Genomic DNA, 13,356 nt, shown 5'->3' with positions numbered 1-13,356 from the left:
TCACAACATCTGACCATTACATTTGTATTTCTCTTTAGAGAACTATCAATCTGCAATATTACCTCGAAAAGTCGCTTCCTCCTTAGCACCTACTAGAAAAAGCCTGACATTTGGACTTCAGCAATTTCTAGTTCCTTATAACATCTATCTCTTTCAGCAATGTTTGACCAACTTGACTTTTCGCGATTCCACAGCGAGAACATCGACGAGCGAGATCAATTCTGCCGTGAGTTGATTTCGGGGTTCAGCAAGTCGGGTTGGGTTCGGTTAGTCAATCATGGTGTTCCTCCAGAGAGCATCGACCGGGCTTTTGAAATGGTGCGAACATTCCCTCAAGCTCCATCTGAAAATACTCATCGTCTTCCCAGAGTCGCAAATTCTTCGATCTTCCATTGGAGCAGAAGCTGAAGTCGCCTCATCCCCCTACGGCTCATCCCCATCGGGGTTTCAGTCCTGTTGGTCTGGAGAACATATCAATTGTGTCTAATTATCGCTCCTCGGCTACACAACCCTTACTTAGGGATATGAAGGTATACCTGTGACGGACTGTTGTATTTTATCTTTCCATAGTTAACCAGTTTTATCAGGAGTCTTACGACATTGGATCGGAACGGGATCCACTATACTCCAACATTTGGCCCCCGGAAGGAGTTCACGATGGTTTTCAAACTACAATGAGCTCATTCTTCTCCGTCTGTTACGAGGCCGAGTTGATTATCCTAGATGCTATTTCGATTGGCTTGGGATTGCCCATTCACTCTCTACGTGAACTCCACTCCGCACAGACCAATGAGCTGCGTCTCACCCACTACCCCGAAGTGGATCGGGCTGATTTTGCCAATGCCACTCGCATTGCGGCGCATACAGACTTTGGCACTATTACTCTATTGTTCCAAGACAATGTCGGGGGGCTAGGTAAGCAGTACTACCTTCCAAATTTGGATATCGAGCTAACCGAGTCCAAGAGATGGAACAGCCCCCCGGTAGTGGGGTCTTTGTTCCAGCCGACAATGCTGGCCCCCATGAGTGCATTGTCAATGTAGGTGATTGTCTCCAGATGTGGACAGGCCTGCATAGTGCCCGACACCGAGTGCACCTGGCAAAGAGTGAGAACCAGGGTAATACGGTTCCAGAACGCTTCTCGATTGCGTATTTCGCAAAGCCTGATCGTGAAGCCCTTCTTCGTCCTCTGCTGGATTCGCTGAACAACAGCAAACCAGTGCAAAAGTTCCTGACAGCCAACGAGTTTCAGCACATGCGTATCGAGGGCACCTACGCCTAAAAGTTTAGCTGCATGCATTCGCCATTCTAGGCCCAGGAAATATCTCCCAATATATATAGAGTGATATATGTGTGAACTTTCTATTGGATCAATCCCAATCTCACTCAGCTAGAACTCTACACAATGTAAGCGCGCCCAATCTATGTTGTAAGTAAAACTTCGCGATAGGTGTATTGTATGCAGTTTCATCACAGACAGTGGGGTTCTCTGCAGGATGCTTGGCGAGCTGATGGCGGGCTATATCCGACGGGGATCCGGCTAACACCTTTACTTGGCGCCAAATATGTACAGATCGCAGCACGACCCCTCCATCATCTGCAGGGTTTAGATGTACGTAGTGAATTTGAGAAATTTGGGGGTACTTGACCATAATCCTGGTAGGCGATCTCAATGGGCGCAAGTAGTTTAAACGATGGGTTTTCAGACCTGCTTCATTCATCTAAAAGCTCACCTTAGCAGTTGTCCCATTCCAAATACATCATGAACTGGCCTGAGATCTGTTGTAGGATCCTGCTATTTTGCTTGGCTGGGATCATTGGTTTCCTATTGCGACGAGTGTACTTCCATCCATTGTCAGGATTTCCGGGGCCGAAGCTAGTCGCTGCGTCCAGTTTCCAGCATTTTTACGCCGTGTGGACAGGGCGGGAAAAGACTTGGTATCAAGATCTACACCGCAAATATGGTTCGTAATACGGTCACATCTGATCCTGCTTTACATCGTCTAATTGATAAACAGGTCCGATCGTTCGCTGTGGTCCTAACCATCTGACATTCAATGATTTGGATCTAATTCCGGTAGTATACCATCGTCAGAGTGATAAGACAGACTATCCGCAAGACTTTACTTGTCCGGGTGCAGCCACCAACAAGGCTGGCTATCTTGAATATGCAGCAGCCAAACGGCAGTTTGGACAGGCAGTGAGTCGCGCCTTGTTGTTCCCCCGAACCCAGTCACTAATAAATACAGTTTTCGGTATCGCGGGTGCAGTTGTTTGAGGGTCTAGTGGATGAAAATCTCATCAAGTGGGTTTCCATTCTTAACGAGGAAAGCCACAAAAACCCCTCCATAGACTGGAGTACCTGGGTCAAGTAAGTGTCCTGTATCTGGCATGAAATGCTGGACTGGGAACTGACTGGGTCCAGATATTTTTCATTTGATGTCTATGTTCCAATGAGCGTGGGGGAGAGCTTTGGCTTCTTAGACCACAAGTCCGATGTGCGCAATATGTTGCAAAGCAGTTATCGTATCTTTCGGTACTGGACACTCAGTCGATATCGTCCCATTGCTTGGCTAGCAGGCCATACCTCTCTGGGGCGCCGTTTGTTTGTCAGTGGCCGCGATGACCCAACGGGCATGGGCATGTGGACTAACGTAGGTGCCTCTTTTATTTTATTATGACTAGCAGTTCTGAGCCTCGTCTAGGAAGTGCATGATATCACTCAAAGGCGCATGAAATCCTCCGCAACGCAGACAAAGCCACGCTGGGAACACTCCATGTTGGATCAATGGCTTGCAGCCAAATCCGCGGCAGGAGAGGGCATTCCCCTATCGGATATCGAGGACCAGCTAGTTTCTGACGTGTGAGTTGTCCCAAACCAAACAATCCTCTTTTTATGCGCACTAAATCTATTTGCACAGACTTGGTGGTCCCTATGCTCTCGCCACCACACTTAGCCATCTGGTGACCACGATGGCCAAACATCCCAAGGCAGTTCAGCGAGCTCAGAACGAAATCGATAACGCATTTTCCCAGCAGACACTTTCCACGCCGTCTCCCACCTACACAGAATGTTGCGCACTCCCCTTTGTTGATTCTTGTGTCCGGGAGGCCATGCGTATTACAGCGACGGCCTCTCCTAGATGGCGCTGCTCACCAGACAGGCCACTGCGTCTTCTAGACTGGAACGTCCCTCCGGGTACTGCGGTGGCTACCAGTCCCTTCACTATCTCCACTCATCCTCGGCTCTACGGTGACAATTCCGAAGAGTTTGTTCCCGAGCGGTGGCTTGAGGCGTCGGAGGAGCAGTTGCGAGTGTGGAATGCATATGATGCGCACTGGGGATTCGGCTATCGCAAGTGTCCCGGGCGACACATAGGTGTCTTGGTCCTCTATAAGGCTTTGGTTACTGTAAGTGTGCTATGAAGCCTGATAATATCTCTGCGGAGCTCTGCTAATACTCCTTTCTAAAAACAGCTCCTACGCAATTTCGATATCAAAGAGGGGAACTCACAATCGTCCCTAGTGATGGTGACACGACAACTCTAATCCGACAACCCCAGATAAAGGGTAGAAAAGACAGTGGAGAGACATTGGACTAGAGGGTCCATAACGAAAATGCCATACACGATATTTTACCAAATAGCCGTTTTAGAAATTCAACGCTAACTTAGATAAAATTCCATGTCTGACCATTTTTATTTAAATTATGCACCAAAGTGGATTACTGCGGCTGAGCTGAAATCTGAAAAATGTTTGTAAGTAACTAATACAGGTCTTTCTAGAATGTTAGTATGGTAGTCCACAGGCATATAATTTTCAGATTTTGAGCATTGGACAACAAGATCTGATCCATCTTTGAACTAGAAAATAAAATTCATATACTGTAATCTTAATATAGGTCCATAGACCTGTATAAATTGTATATAATATACTCAATTCCTTGCAATGTGCGGATTACGCACTCCCGAATCCTGTCATCTTTTAGTTTCATGCACGTTCCCGCCAGTTATAACCTTCCCATCTCAATTTCTACCCCTCCCACTGCCCCCGGGGCCAGATGCATCCTTTGATCTCGAAATTGATTGCGTGGGCATTATCAACGGTATTAGTCCGTGGATAAACGGAATCCGGTTATGGGGGGCCTTGTGATTGGAATGGAAATCGCCCCCAAGCTCCCAATTATGGTATTTTGTTCGATATACTCTGTACAGTAGGCAGCACTTTCAAACAGCTTGCCTACCTTGCTACTTTGTACCTCAATTACTTTAGTCTATGTTTCTATTTAGGCCTCATCATGCAGCTCCAGCTTCCGTATCGTGAATTGTTCTCGAGGCCCTCTATACGAGTTTCTTTATGTCAGGATCCTCTCGAGCACCCAGATGTCCATTCGTTTGAATGCCACTGTTGTCCAGACTTTTCAAAATGCGGCCCTGATAATCCGGGGGTGACTCGGACAGAGAAGATCGTCCCTTCTGTTCTCACGAGCTATCAAGAGGAAAGCTCAGACCCTCCCCTAGACAAAAACACTAAAGTATGCATTATCGGAGCTGGGGTAGCAGGCCTGTATCTCGCGCTTATTTTACAAGATTTGGAGATCCCAAATCTTTCTTGGGATATCCTCGAAGCCCATCGGGATCGTATTGGCGGCCGCATTTATACCCATCGCTTCTCTGAGGCCCACAATGATTACTATGATGTGGGAGCAATGCGGTTTCCGGATATACCCATCATGTCTCGGGTATTTGATCTCTTTCGCCGAATGGAAGTTCCATTGAAGGAATTCCATATGCGAGAGAGAAGCACGAAAACAAAGGGCTGTGATAACCCCAAGACCAGAGATAGCCCGTCTGCCAATCTTCTCGATCAATCTTTCGGCCCATATAAAAAGGTCATGCAAAGGGATTTCGTGCAGGGATTCCAACTCCTGATGCAAGCTGATGCAATGAGCACCCGCGAATACCTCCGAGGAAACCGCAACTCCGACTTCACGACAATCCAGGCTGCCGAGAGCAACACGACCGGCACCGGCACGTTTGACCAAGCCTTTTCAGAGAGCGTCATGGACTCTTTCGACCTGGATCAACACTTGACAGAGTCCGATGAGAGCGGGTCAGGCATAAAATGGTATTCTGTGGATGGCGGCTCTTCTGTGGTGATTGAGCGAATGTGCCACCAAATCAACAGAAATAGCACCATTGAGCTTGGGAAACAAGTTCGTCGCATTGCTCTCAATCGGAGCGCTAATCTGTCGGTATCATGTGCAGGCGAGGAGGAGGCTCGCGAAGGGTATGCGACGGTGTTCAGCACTGCCCCATTGGCATGCCTGCAGCGCATCGACACTGAGTCACTCCACCTTGATCCTATTCAAAAGGAGGCAATTCGGTGTTTGCGGTATGAAGACTCTACTAAGGTGGGTATCAAGTTCGCATACCCGTGGTGGATCGTAGACTGCGGGCTTCGAGGGGGCGGTAGTGCCTCATCGACCCTCCCTTCACGGACCTGTGTCTACCCATCGCATATTGCCGAGGAGGACTGGAACCAGCCAGCCGTACTGTTGGCCTCGTACACCTGGGGCCAAGATGCCACTCGCATGGGAGCTCTGATCAGTCCCTCTGATGGGGACGATGATGATCTTTTAAATCTTGTCCTCCGCGATCTCGCCCAGCAACATCGACAGTATGGAATCACATACGAGAAACTGCAAAGCCTCTACCGGGATCACCACGCCTTCTGCTGGGGCAATTCGCGCTTTTCGTCAGGGGCCTTTGCGCTTTTTGCCCCGGGGCAATTCACCAATCTCTATCCTTCCTTGTCCCTCCCAGCAGCCGATGGCAAGTTCCATATTGTAGGGGAGGCCGCTAGTGTCCATCACGGGTGGGTGATTGGCTCGTTGAACAGTGCATATGCGGCGGTCTATCGATTCTTGCTTCGATATGGACAGAAACGGGCCATTCAAAAGCTGGAGAAGAACTGGGGAACTGTGCATGAGCTGGATATTGCGGGAGTTGTTCGCCTTGATGCATCAATTTAATGATTATGTCCATCTCGGTTGATGCAAAAAAAAAAAAAAAAAAAAGTCTGCCGTCAATGCGGACGAACAAAACCACGAGGGGGATCATGGATTCTTCCGTGACCTGGAGCGAATGAAAAAAGGGGGAAACATGTACGACGATCTGTATAGACTCGACATGCTGCTGGCTGACAGTCATCAAGTAAAGCCGAAATGTTTGTAGAATTGAATCATTTGTCGCAACTAGAGTTGGTAGAGTTGTAAACACTCTGTTCATACCGTTGTTGAGGCTGGTACGTCAGGCGATTTGAACCTATGCTTTCTCTCTTTCGCTCTTGCGGAGCTGCCTCCCCTGCCTCGCTCGGTCCATGCGCTTTTTATTCCCCCTTTGTCTCACAGGTACTAACGATGTATCACGTCACCTTCGTATCCCCAACTTCCATCCGGGAATTGGTGTCCTTGTTCTGAGATCGGATGATTGTTCGTCTCATAGCTCCACTTCAAACATAACTGCAACCCCAATCCCACTACCCACGACGATACCTATGAGCGGCTCCAAGCCAATATACTTTGCAACACTGAAAGGAATCACCCGCAGATCATCATTCGTGGACCGAATCATCGGAGTAAAGTACCATGTGGAGGTGGCCCCAAGCCATAGCATAACCCATACTAGCCCAACAGCTCGCTTCCAAGCTGGCACGATTCCTGGTGATTGATTTGCCTCCACGTGCCCTTCATCTGGTGTTTGCACTCTCTTCCAAATGTGTTGCACGCCATCCTCAAACATTATCCCAAGGACAAACGCTAGATAGAATGGCATCGAGCCGGATATCTCCATCGGAATGCTCTGCAGAATATCTACGATAATGTGAAACATCGCAGAGACGAGAAAGACAATGAAAAGATTGGTATATCGTTCCAGGATTGAAGATCGGGTAAGATTCAAAGCATCTCGTGCAACGAAGTTGCCGATAGAAGTGAAGGGCTGGCGCATGAATTGATGCCAGAATTTCCTGAAAAAATGTGTCAATATAATTATGCACCCTAGTAAAGTCAATATTGCTGACCCCCAAAAGTTACGCAAGGTAAATGCATCAGCCATACTTCCAAAGGCTGGTGGCCAGTCTGCAGGTGAATCAAGCCCGATTCCGACAAAGAATATTGACAGTACTCGATATGCAAGATCACTGATTAGACGGTTTACCACGAACCAAATCGAGAGATGCGTAGCTATTCGCTCTGCCCATTGTCCCGCAGGTACAATCCATTCGACTTCCAAAGATGCGGGCCCCTGCAGAGTACGTTCCCTGGCCTGCTGAAGCGACACAGTTTGTACAATGTCCAACACCAAGCACTGCCATGTGACGATAGCTAGCTGTCGTAGCAAAAATCGACCCCGAGTTGGGACCTGCATACCCCTCCGCAGATAATATTTTGGGTGAGAGGGTACATTCTTCACCTGCCAGTGTGTATTGATCGCACGGGTTTGAGCAAGTAAACGAAATGCTGCGGTCAAACTAGATCCGAAGCTTTGAATAATCTTTGCACTTCGCAAGATGTCTGAGTTGGTCAGAGGATTGAGCAACAACAGATTCGTTGCCTGCAAAGTAGAAATGATAAGTTGTGTTATGGCCTGGCACCATGTGGGACTTCCAGACGAGCCAAAGGGACGGATAAATCGACTTGCGACCCATATCATCCCTGGAATGCACAGGTAGCGTAGGGGTGAGCTTTTCCGCGTGGTGATGATGAGGGTGGCAGGGACCACATTCTGAATCAGATAGAAACAGAAGAATTCCAATATGTTTGCACCTGTCGAGTGATAGAACCCATACATCACGTCGATGCCAGGTGCGAGAGGTGAAGTTTCGGTTTATGGGTATTCGAGGACCCACGTCAATTTATCTAATTCGGGCCCGAGATGACACTTCAATCCTACTCCGTACATTTTTCAAGATTCGCGCGCAAATAGGAATTTACGAAGAAGCGAACATGCGGGGACAGGGGACTTAAAAGCCAAGACCTTTTTACCCAAATTTGGATGTGTCAGATTGCTTATATCAGAAATTCAGAAGATTTTTTTTTTTTCATTTCCTCCTTTTCTAATACTCACCCATCCCGATGTTATTCACGGTTCTCTTTTTGTTTTTGGGAACTCTTGTCCTCTATGTCGCCAAAGTATTGTTGACACGGAGGCCCGGCCTGCCACCAGGTCCAAGGCCAACGCCACTTCTTGGCAACATATCTGATCTACCACCCTCAGGGACTCCAGATTGGATTCACTGGCTTAAATACAAAGAGGCCTACGGTTTGCTTTTATAACTGTTGTTTTCCTAAACACACGCTAACGCAATGAATTTCCAGGGCCGGTCAGCTCTATCACGGTAATGGGACAAACTATCGTCATATTGAATGACGCGAAATCGGCCATCGAACTCCTAGTGAGACGATCTGCAAATTACTCCTCGAGGCCAAGCCAAGTCTTTGTGTCCGAAATGTCAGTTTACATTGTTTGGAGCTGAACATTTAGCCCGCTGATAACCAATAGGGTGGGATGGGAATACTTTTTTGGACTGCTCAAATACTCCCCTCGATTGCGCTCCTATCGCAAGGCAACGCAACCATGCATTGGATCTGAGTCGGCCGTGGCCCAGTTTAATCCTCTGCAAGAGGTAGAAGCCCACCGATTTCTGTTTCGCGTTCTCGAAGATCAAACAAAGCTTATAAAGCATATTCAAACGTGAGTAGATAGCCCAGTTAGCTCTTTCAACTCTGAGGGCCTTGTATCTTATATTGTTATAGAGAGGCCGGTGCAATCATTCTTAAAATAGCATACGGGTATACTATTGAGCCTCACCAGCGGGATCCGTTAGTAGAGATTTCAAATCTGGCCCTTGATCATTTTTCCAAAGCCGCTACACCAGGTGTCTGGCTGGTTGATATAATTCCAGCTCGTATGTCTCTTCATCTTGCGCTAGTATCTGGGGTGGTATTAACTGAAAATAGTAAAACATGTCCCGTCCTGGCTTCCCGGAGCAGGTTTCAAGCGCACCGCTCAAGCCTGGAAGAAGAATCTTGTGACTGTCGCGGAAAAGCCATATGCATTCGTAAATCGGCAAATGGATGAAGATCGGCATCAGCCGTCTTATCTTTCCAACTTATTTAAAACAACAGGGCGCCCTTCACGCGGCTCGGAAGAAGAGTTTGTTGCAAAATGGACAGCTGCATCGCTTTACGCAGGTGGTGCTGATACCGTGAGATGCTTGACCCTTCCTTTCTAGTCTTTGGCTAATCTTATCTAGACTGTGTGTGCTATAGAAACATTTTTCCTTGCCATGACACTACATCCCGAGGCCCAACGCAAAGCACAAGATGAGATCGATAAGGTTTTGGGCCCTTGCCAGCTCCCAACAGCCGACGATCGATCCCGTTTGCCGTATATCGATGCTCTAGTGAAGGAAATTTTGCGATGGCAGCCAGTGGCACCAATGGGTCTTCCTCATGCGTCAAGTGAAGATGATACCTGGGGAGAATATTTCATCCCAAAGGGTTCATTGCTTTTACCTAACATCTGGTGAGTCTAGATCCCAATAATCCAATGACGCTCAGATTTATGATAGTCAACTGACACCTACTAAAGGGCTATGACGCATGATCCTACTGTTTATCATGACCCCATGCTGTTCAAACCAGAGCGCTTTTTGGGGATTGATGGACGTGAGCCGGAGTTCGATCCTCATGATCTTGTATTTGGATTTGGGCGTCGCATCTGTCCCGCGCGTATATTGGCCGATAACACATTGTATTTGAGTGCAGCACGATCGCTTGCGGTCTTCAATATCATGAAAGCCGTCGAAGATGGTAAGGAAGTTGATGTCCAACCAAACTTCCAGCCTGGGGTCATCGGTCATCCGGTACCATGGAAGTTTAACATCCAACCTCGCAGTGCGGATCATGAATCCCTCATTCGCTCAGTGGAACAAATACATCCATGGGAGGCGAGTAATGCACCAGACCTAGTGGATATTTAATTATAGGTCTCATTTGAAATGCGCATAATGTTTGGTTGACTACCTGCTTGATGTATGGCATGTGTACTGTCAACTCTCTTGACTTCTCTCGGTGGTTTTAATTTTTAAGGGTTAGGATGTGACTGTCTCGGCTGCGATGTTTCTCTGTAATAACATATCATATCTATAGCTTGATTTCTCGCCTAGCATTAGGATTCGTGGCTATAGCCAGATGATCAATATCCTTTGTGTTCAGCAACCCCGGATGTGCCTCTGAAACATTGGTAATTCCAACAAGTCTCATGGCAGTTTCCAGCTCGCTTTGTAAGACTAGAAAAGTTAGAAAATACAGATATTACGAGTTTAGGGGAATTCTTGAACATACTGTCGATCAAATGGACTATACCCTCTTCACCATAGTTGAGTGCATATAGAAACGGACGCCCAATAAGTATACCCTTGGCTCCTAGACAAAGAGCCTTGAGGATATCCGTCCCACGAGTTATGCCGCCGTCAATGTATACTTCAGTCTGTTGAAAAATGGATGGATCGTGATAACGTAGCTCCAACAGTGTCAAAAGTGACGGGGGTGATGTGTCCAGGTTTCTACCTCCGTGGTTGCTGGAGTAGGATCCTATTAGAATCTCAATTCAAGAAAGTTGAATGCAGACTCACCTCAGTACAATGCCTTGAGCCCCCAGTTGAGCGGCGATTTGTGCATCTTCGACGCATTGAATCCCCTTCAGTATCACCTTGCCTTTCCATACTTTCTTTAGCCATGGAAGATCCGCCCAACACAGCGAGCTATCAATAAAGCCGCCTGTGGTTCTGGTAAGTCCGCTTCCCGACTTGTCGTTTCTGGCCACTGTGCCAGTCATAGGCATTGAGATGACTTGCTCGGTGCGCACATGCTCATCTGCCTCCCGCTTTCCGGGGACGGGTGCATCTATTGTCACCATAATCGCGCGAATTCCCGCTGCCCAGACCCTTTTAAGAAGTGACTCAGTTACCAACCGGTCTTTATGAACGTATAACTGGAAGAATAAATTTGCCTTCGGGGCTGCGAGAACAATATCTTCCAATGAGTACGATGCAGTCGTCGCTATCTGTAGTTGAGTTAGTTAGTTGTGCTTTTGTAGTATGTTCGAGCGACATACACAGTGGATTATGTCCCTGGCAGCTGCAGCCCTCGCAATCCCTTGTTCTCCTGTCTCATGAGCGAGCTTGGCCATAGCAGCAGGTGCGACCATGATAGGCGAAGCAGTTTCGACTCCTTGAAACTGGCATCGGGTATTTACATTTGTAACATTTCGCATCAATCGAGGTCGGAACCATATCCTATTGTAGAATGACTGATTTGCTTCTTTTGAGATGAGATCGTTGGTCGCAGATGAATAGAATGCCCACGCCTTTTTTGAGAAGGTCTCTCTTGCGACTCTCTCGAAATCATGAGCGCTGAGTATGCTGGACAGAGGAGGCTTAGAGAGCTCCACAGCTCCTTGTGCAGGTTTTAAGGACAATCCACGGCCATGCTGTCGCCATGCTTCATTGATACTGTTGGGATCAAGGTCACCCACATGTTTAGTTGAGGGCAGCGTGCTCTCGATCAGGCCATCACTGTGGACCTGGTAGAATGAATGTGTTGCATCACGACCCGCAAATTGAAGAATGACTATATTGAGTCAGTAATTTCCAGTGAGCTCTGGTCTCATTTAAAATCGCATACCGTCAGAACCACCTGGGTGAACGCGTGCAAAATGTGTGAAATCCCACACTTTATTTCCCACCACTATCCAGCAGTCATCTTCCTCGCAGTGTCTGCTGATCTCTTGCACGGAAAGTAAATGATCTGCCATTTTGGTGGGGGATGTTCACGGGTTGGGAGCCTCAAGACCAAGCGCGTGTCAGATTTAACGAGAACATGGAAATCATATGCCCATGAGTTAGGTGGAAGTCAATAGTCAGCATTAAATGTGTGTGACATGGGAAAATGAGGCTTTCCTGGCCTTTTCCTCTTTCCACTAGGATTCTTGAGTGCTGGAGGAAATATGAATTTCTTGTCTTAGTGAATAATGCAGCCCCTGTCTGCAGCCTTTTTGGTAACCTTCATTTACCACTAGATTTGAGGAATATACTCATAACACTTAATCAATAAACCTTTAGTATGGCATATAATATAATTTGAGCTATCATGCGATATACAGAAACCTGAATGTCAGCAAAAAAAAAAAAAAAAATGACCAGAGCGAAAAGTCAAAAGACTAACCTCGGCACTCAAGTAAGGGGTTAAATTACATTTTCAGCTGTCTTTTCTTTCTTGAAAAACTTTTCATCATTTTATGATGCAAAAAGGTACAACTAGAGAATATGAAGATGAAGATCGTCAGATCCCTGATGATCATCTCGGGTTCCACTCCGAACCCTCTAGACTTGTTGTCATCATAATATGCACTACCTCAGTGTTGTTCATTGCCAGTGCAGTTAATGGCCTAGTCACCCTCAATATCACACATTTTTCATCTGAATTTGGATTGAACCGCGGTGTTGAAGTATGGTGAGATATATGCTATCTATGATATCTAGACATAAGCCAAAAGCTGACAATTTCGACAGGCCAATGTCAATCCACTATCTTGCTCAAGGCTGCACATTCTGGCTAGCAGGATCCTTAGTAGATGTCCTAGGTAGCAGGAGAGCATTTTTGTCTGGATGTTTTCTACAGACTCTTTGTCATCTGGCTAGCGGGTTGGCGCGGACTGGCGCGCAGCTAATTACTGTCAGATTTGTGTCCGGCGCGGCTTACCCAATGTGTTTTGTTTCTGCGATGAGCATTCACAGCGAGAATCTTCCCATCGGAAAATTACGCGATTTGGCATTTTCTTGTACGAGTACAACTCAATATATTGGCTCTGGGGTAGGCATCGTCCTTGGTGGAGTACTCTCAGAGACAGCTGGTTGGCGATGGGGGTTCCATTATGCCGCAGTTCTCAGCCTATTAGGGGTTCTCCTATCAATTTGGATGCTTCCTCAAAACTCCCATGAACCGAAACATATTTCATGGACAGAGCTGGCTGAAGAGATCGATTGGACTGGAACTCTGTTGGCCAGTTCATTGATGGCACTTCTATTTTCTGCATTGGCGTACGCATCCCCATCCAATACGGTCTATATTTTCAGACTGCTAATCAAATGATAACTAGTGTGATAACAAATAATGTGGCAAACATTAGCAGTTCAAGCCTATTTATTCCTCTTGCTCTTGGTTGGATCTTCCTTGTTGCTTTCCTATTCTTGCAGGATCGCTGGGAAAGAGACAGGGCACAGCACATT

The 13,356-nt window shown here is 47.0% G+C and overlaps 5 protein-coding genes across 5 annotated transcripts; 4 read left to right on the top strand and 1 right to left on the bottom strand.

Moving 5' to 3' along the window:
• Positions 1-159: 159 nt before the first annotated feature.
• Positions 160-1,282, top strand: PGRI_046960 (Oxoglutarate/iron-dependent dioxygenase; the record flags this gene model as incomplete). The annotated part of the gene is made up of 4 exons (XM_040792409.1): positions 160-318; positions 369-530; positions 588-915; positions 966-1,282. The coding sequence occupies 4 exons, from the start codon at positions 160-162 to the stop codon at positions 1,280-1,282; spliced, it is 966 nt and encodes a 321-aa protein (XP_040644376.1).
• Positions 1,283-1,961: 679 nt separating this feature from the next.
• On the top strand, positions 1,962-3,549 carry PGRI_046950 (Cytochrome P450; the record flags this gene model as incomplete). Its single annotated transcript, XM_040792408.1, has 7 exons — positions 1,962-1,968; positions 2,019-2,200; positions 2,250-2,371; positions 2,426-2,654; positions 2,706-2,863; positions 2,922-3,411; positions 3,478-3,549. 7 exons carry the CDS (start codon positions 1,962-1,964, stop codon positions 3,547-3,549), a joined length of 1,260 nt encoding a protein of 419 aa, XP_040644375.1.
• A 748-nt stretch (positions 3,550-4,297) lies between these two features.
• Positions 4,298-6,034, top strand: PGRI_046940 (flavin monoamine oxidase family protein; the record flags this gene model as incomplete). Its single annotated transcript, XM_040792407.1, has 1 exon — positions 4,298-6,034. One exon carries the CDS (start codon positions 4,298-4,300, stop codon positions 6,032-6,034), a length of 1,737 nt encoding a protein of 578 aa, XP_040644374.1.
• Positions 6,035-8,137: 2,103 nt separating this feature from the next.
• On the top strand, positions 8,138-10,047 carry PGRI_046930 (cytochrome P450; the record flags this gene model as incomplete). The annotated part of the gene is made up of 7 exons (XM_040792406.1): positions 8,138-8,324; positions 8,381-8,513; positions 8,565-8,756; positions 8,819-8,970; positions 9,023-9,270; positions 9,319-9,590; positions 9,657-10,047. 7 exons carry the CDS (start codon positions 8,138-8,140, stop codon positions 10,045-10,047), a joined length of 1,575 nt encoding a protein of 524 aa, XP_040644373.1.
• A 163-nt stretch (positions 10,048-10,210) lies between these two features.
• On the bottom strand, positions 10,211-11,882 carry PGRI_046920 (FMN-dependent alpha-hydroxy acid dehydrogenase; the record flags this gene model as incomplete). Its single annotated transcript, XM_040792405.1, has 5 exons — positions 10,211-10,356; positions 10,412-10,647; positions 10,702-11,132; positions 11,184-11,698; positions 11,753-11,882. 5 exons carry the CDS (start codon positions 11,880-11,882, stop codon positions 10,211-10,213), a joined length of 1,458 nt encoding a protein of 485 aa, XP_040644372.1.
• Between the last annotated feature and the right edge of the window lie 1,474 nt (positions 11,883-13,356).

This window comes from Penicillium griseofulvum, assembly GCF_001561935.1.
Source record: "Penicillium griseofulvum strain PG3 chromosome Unknown contig_84, whole genome shotgun sequence".
Classification (NCBI taxonomy): Eukaryota; Fungi; Ascomycota; class Eurotiomycetes; order Eurotiales; family Aspergillaceae; genus Penicillium; species Penicillium griseofulvum.
The sequence above is the reverse complement of the archived record's forward strand: the minus strand, read 5'-3'. Positions and strand labels throughout refer to the sequence as shown.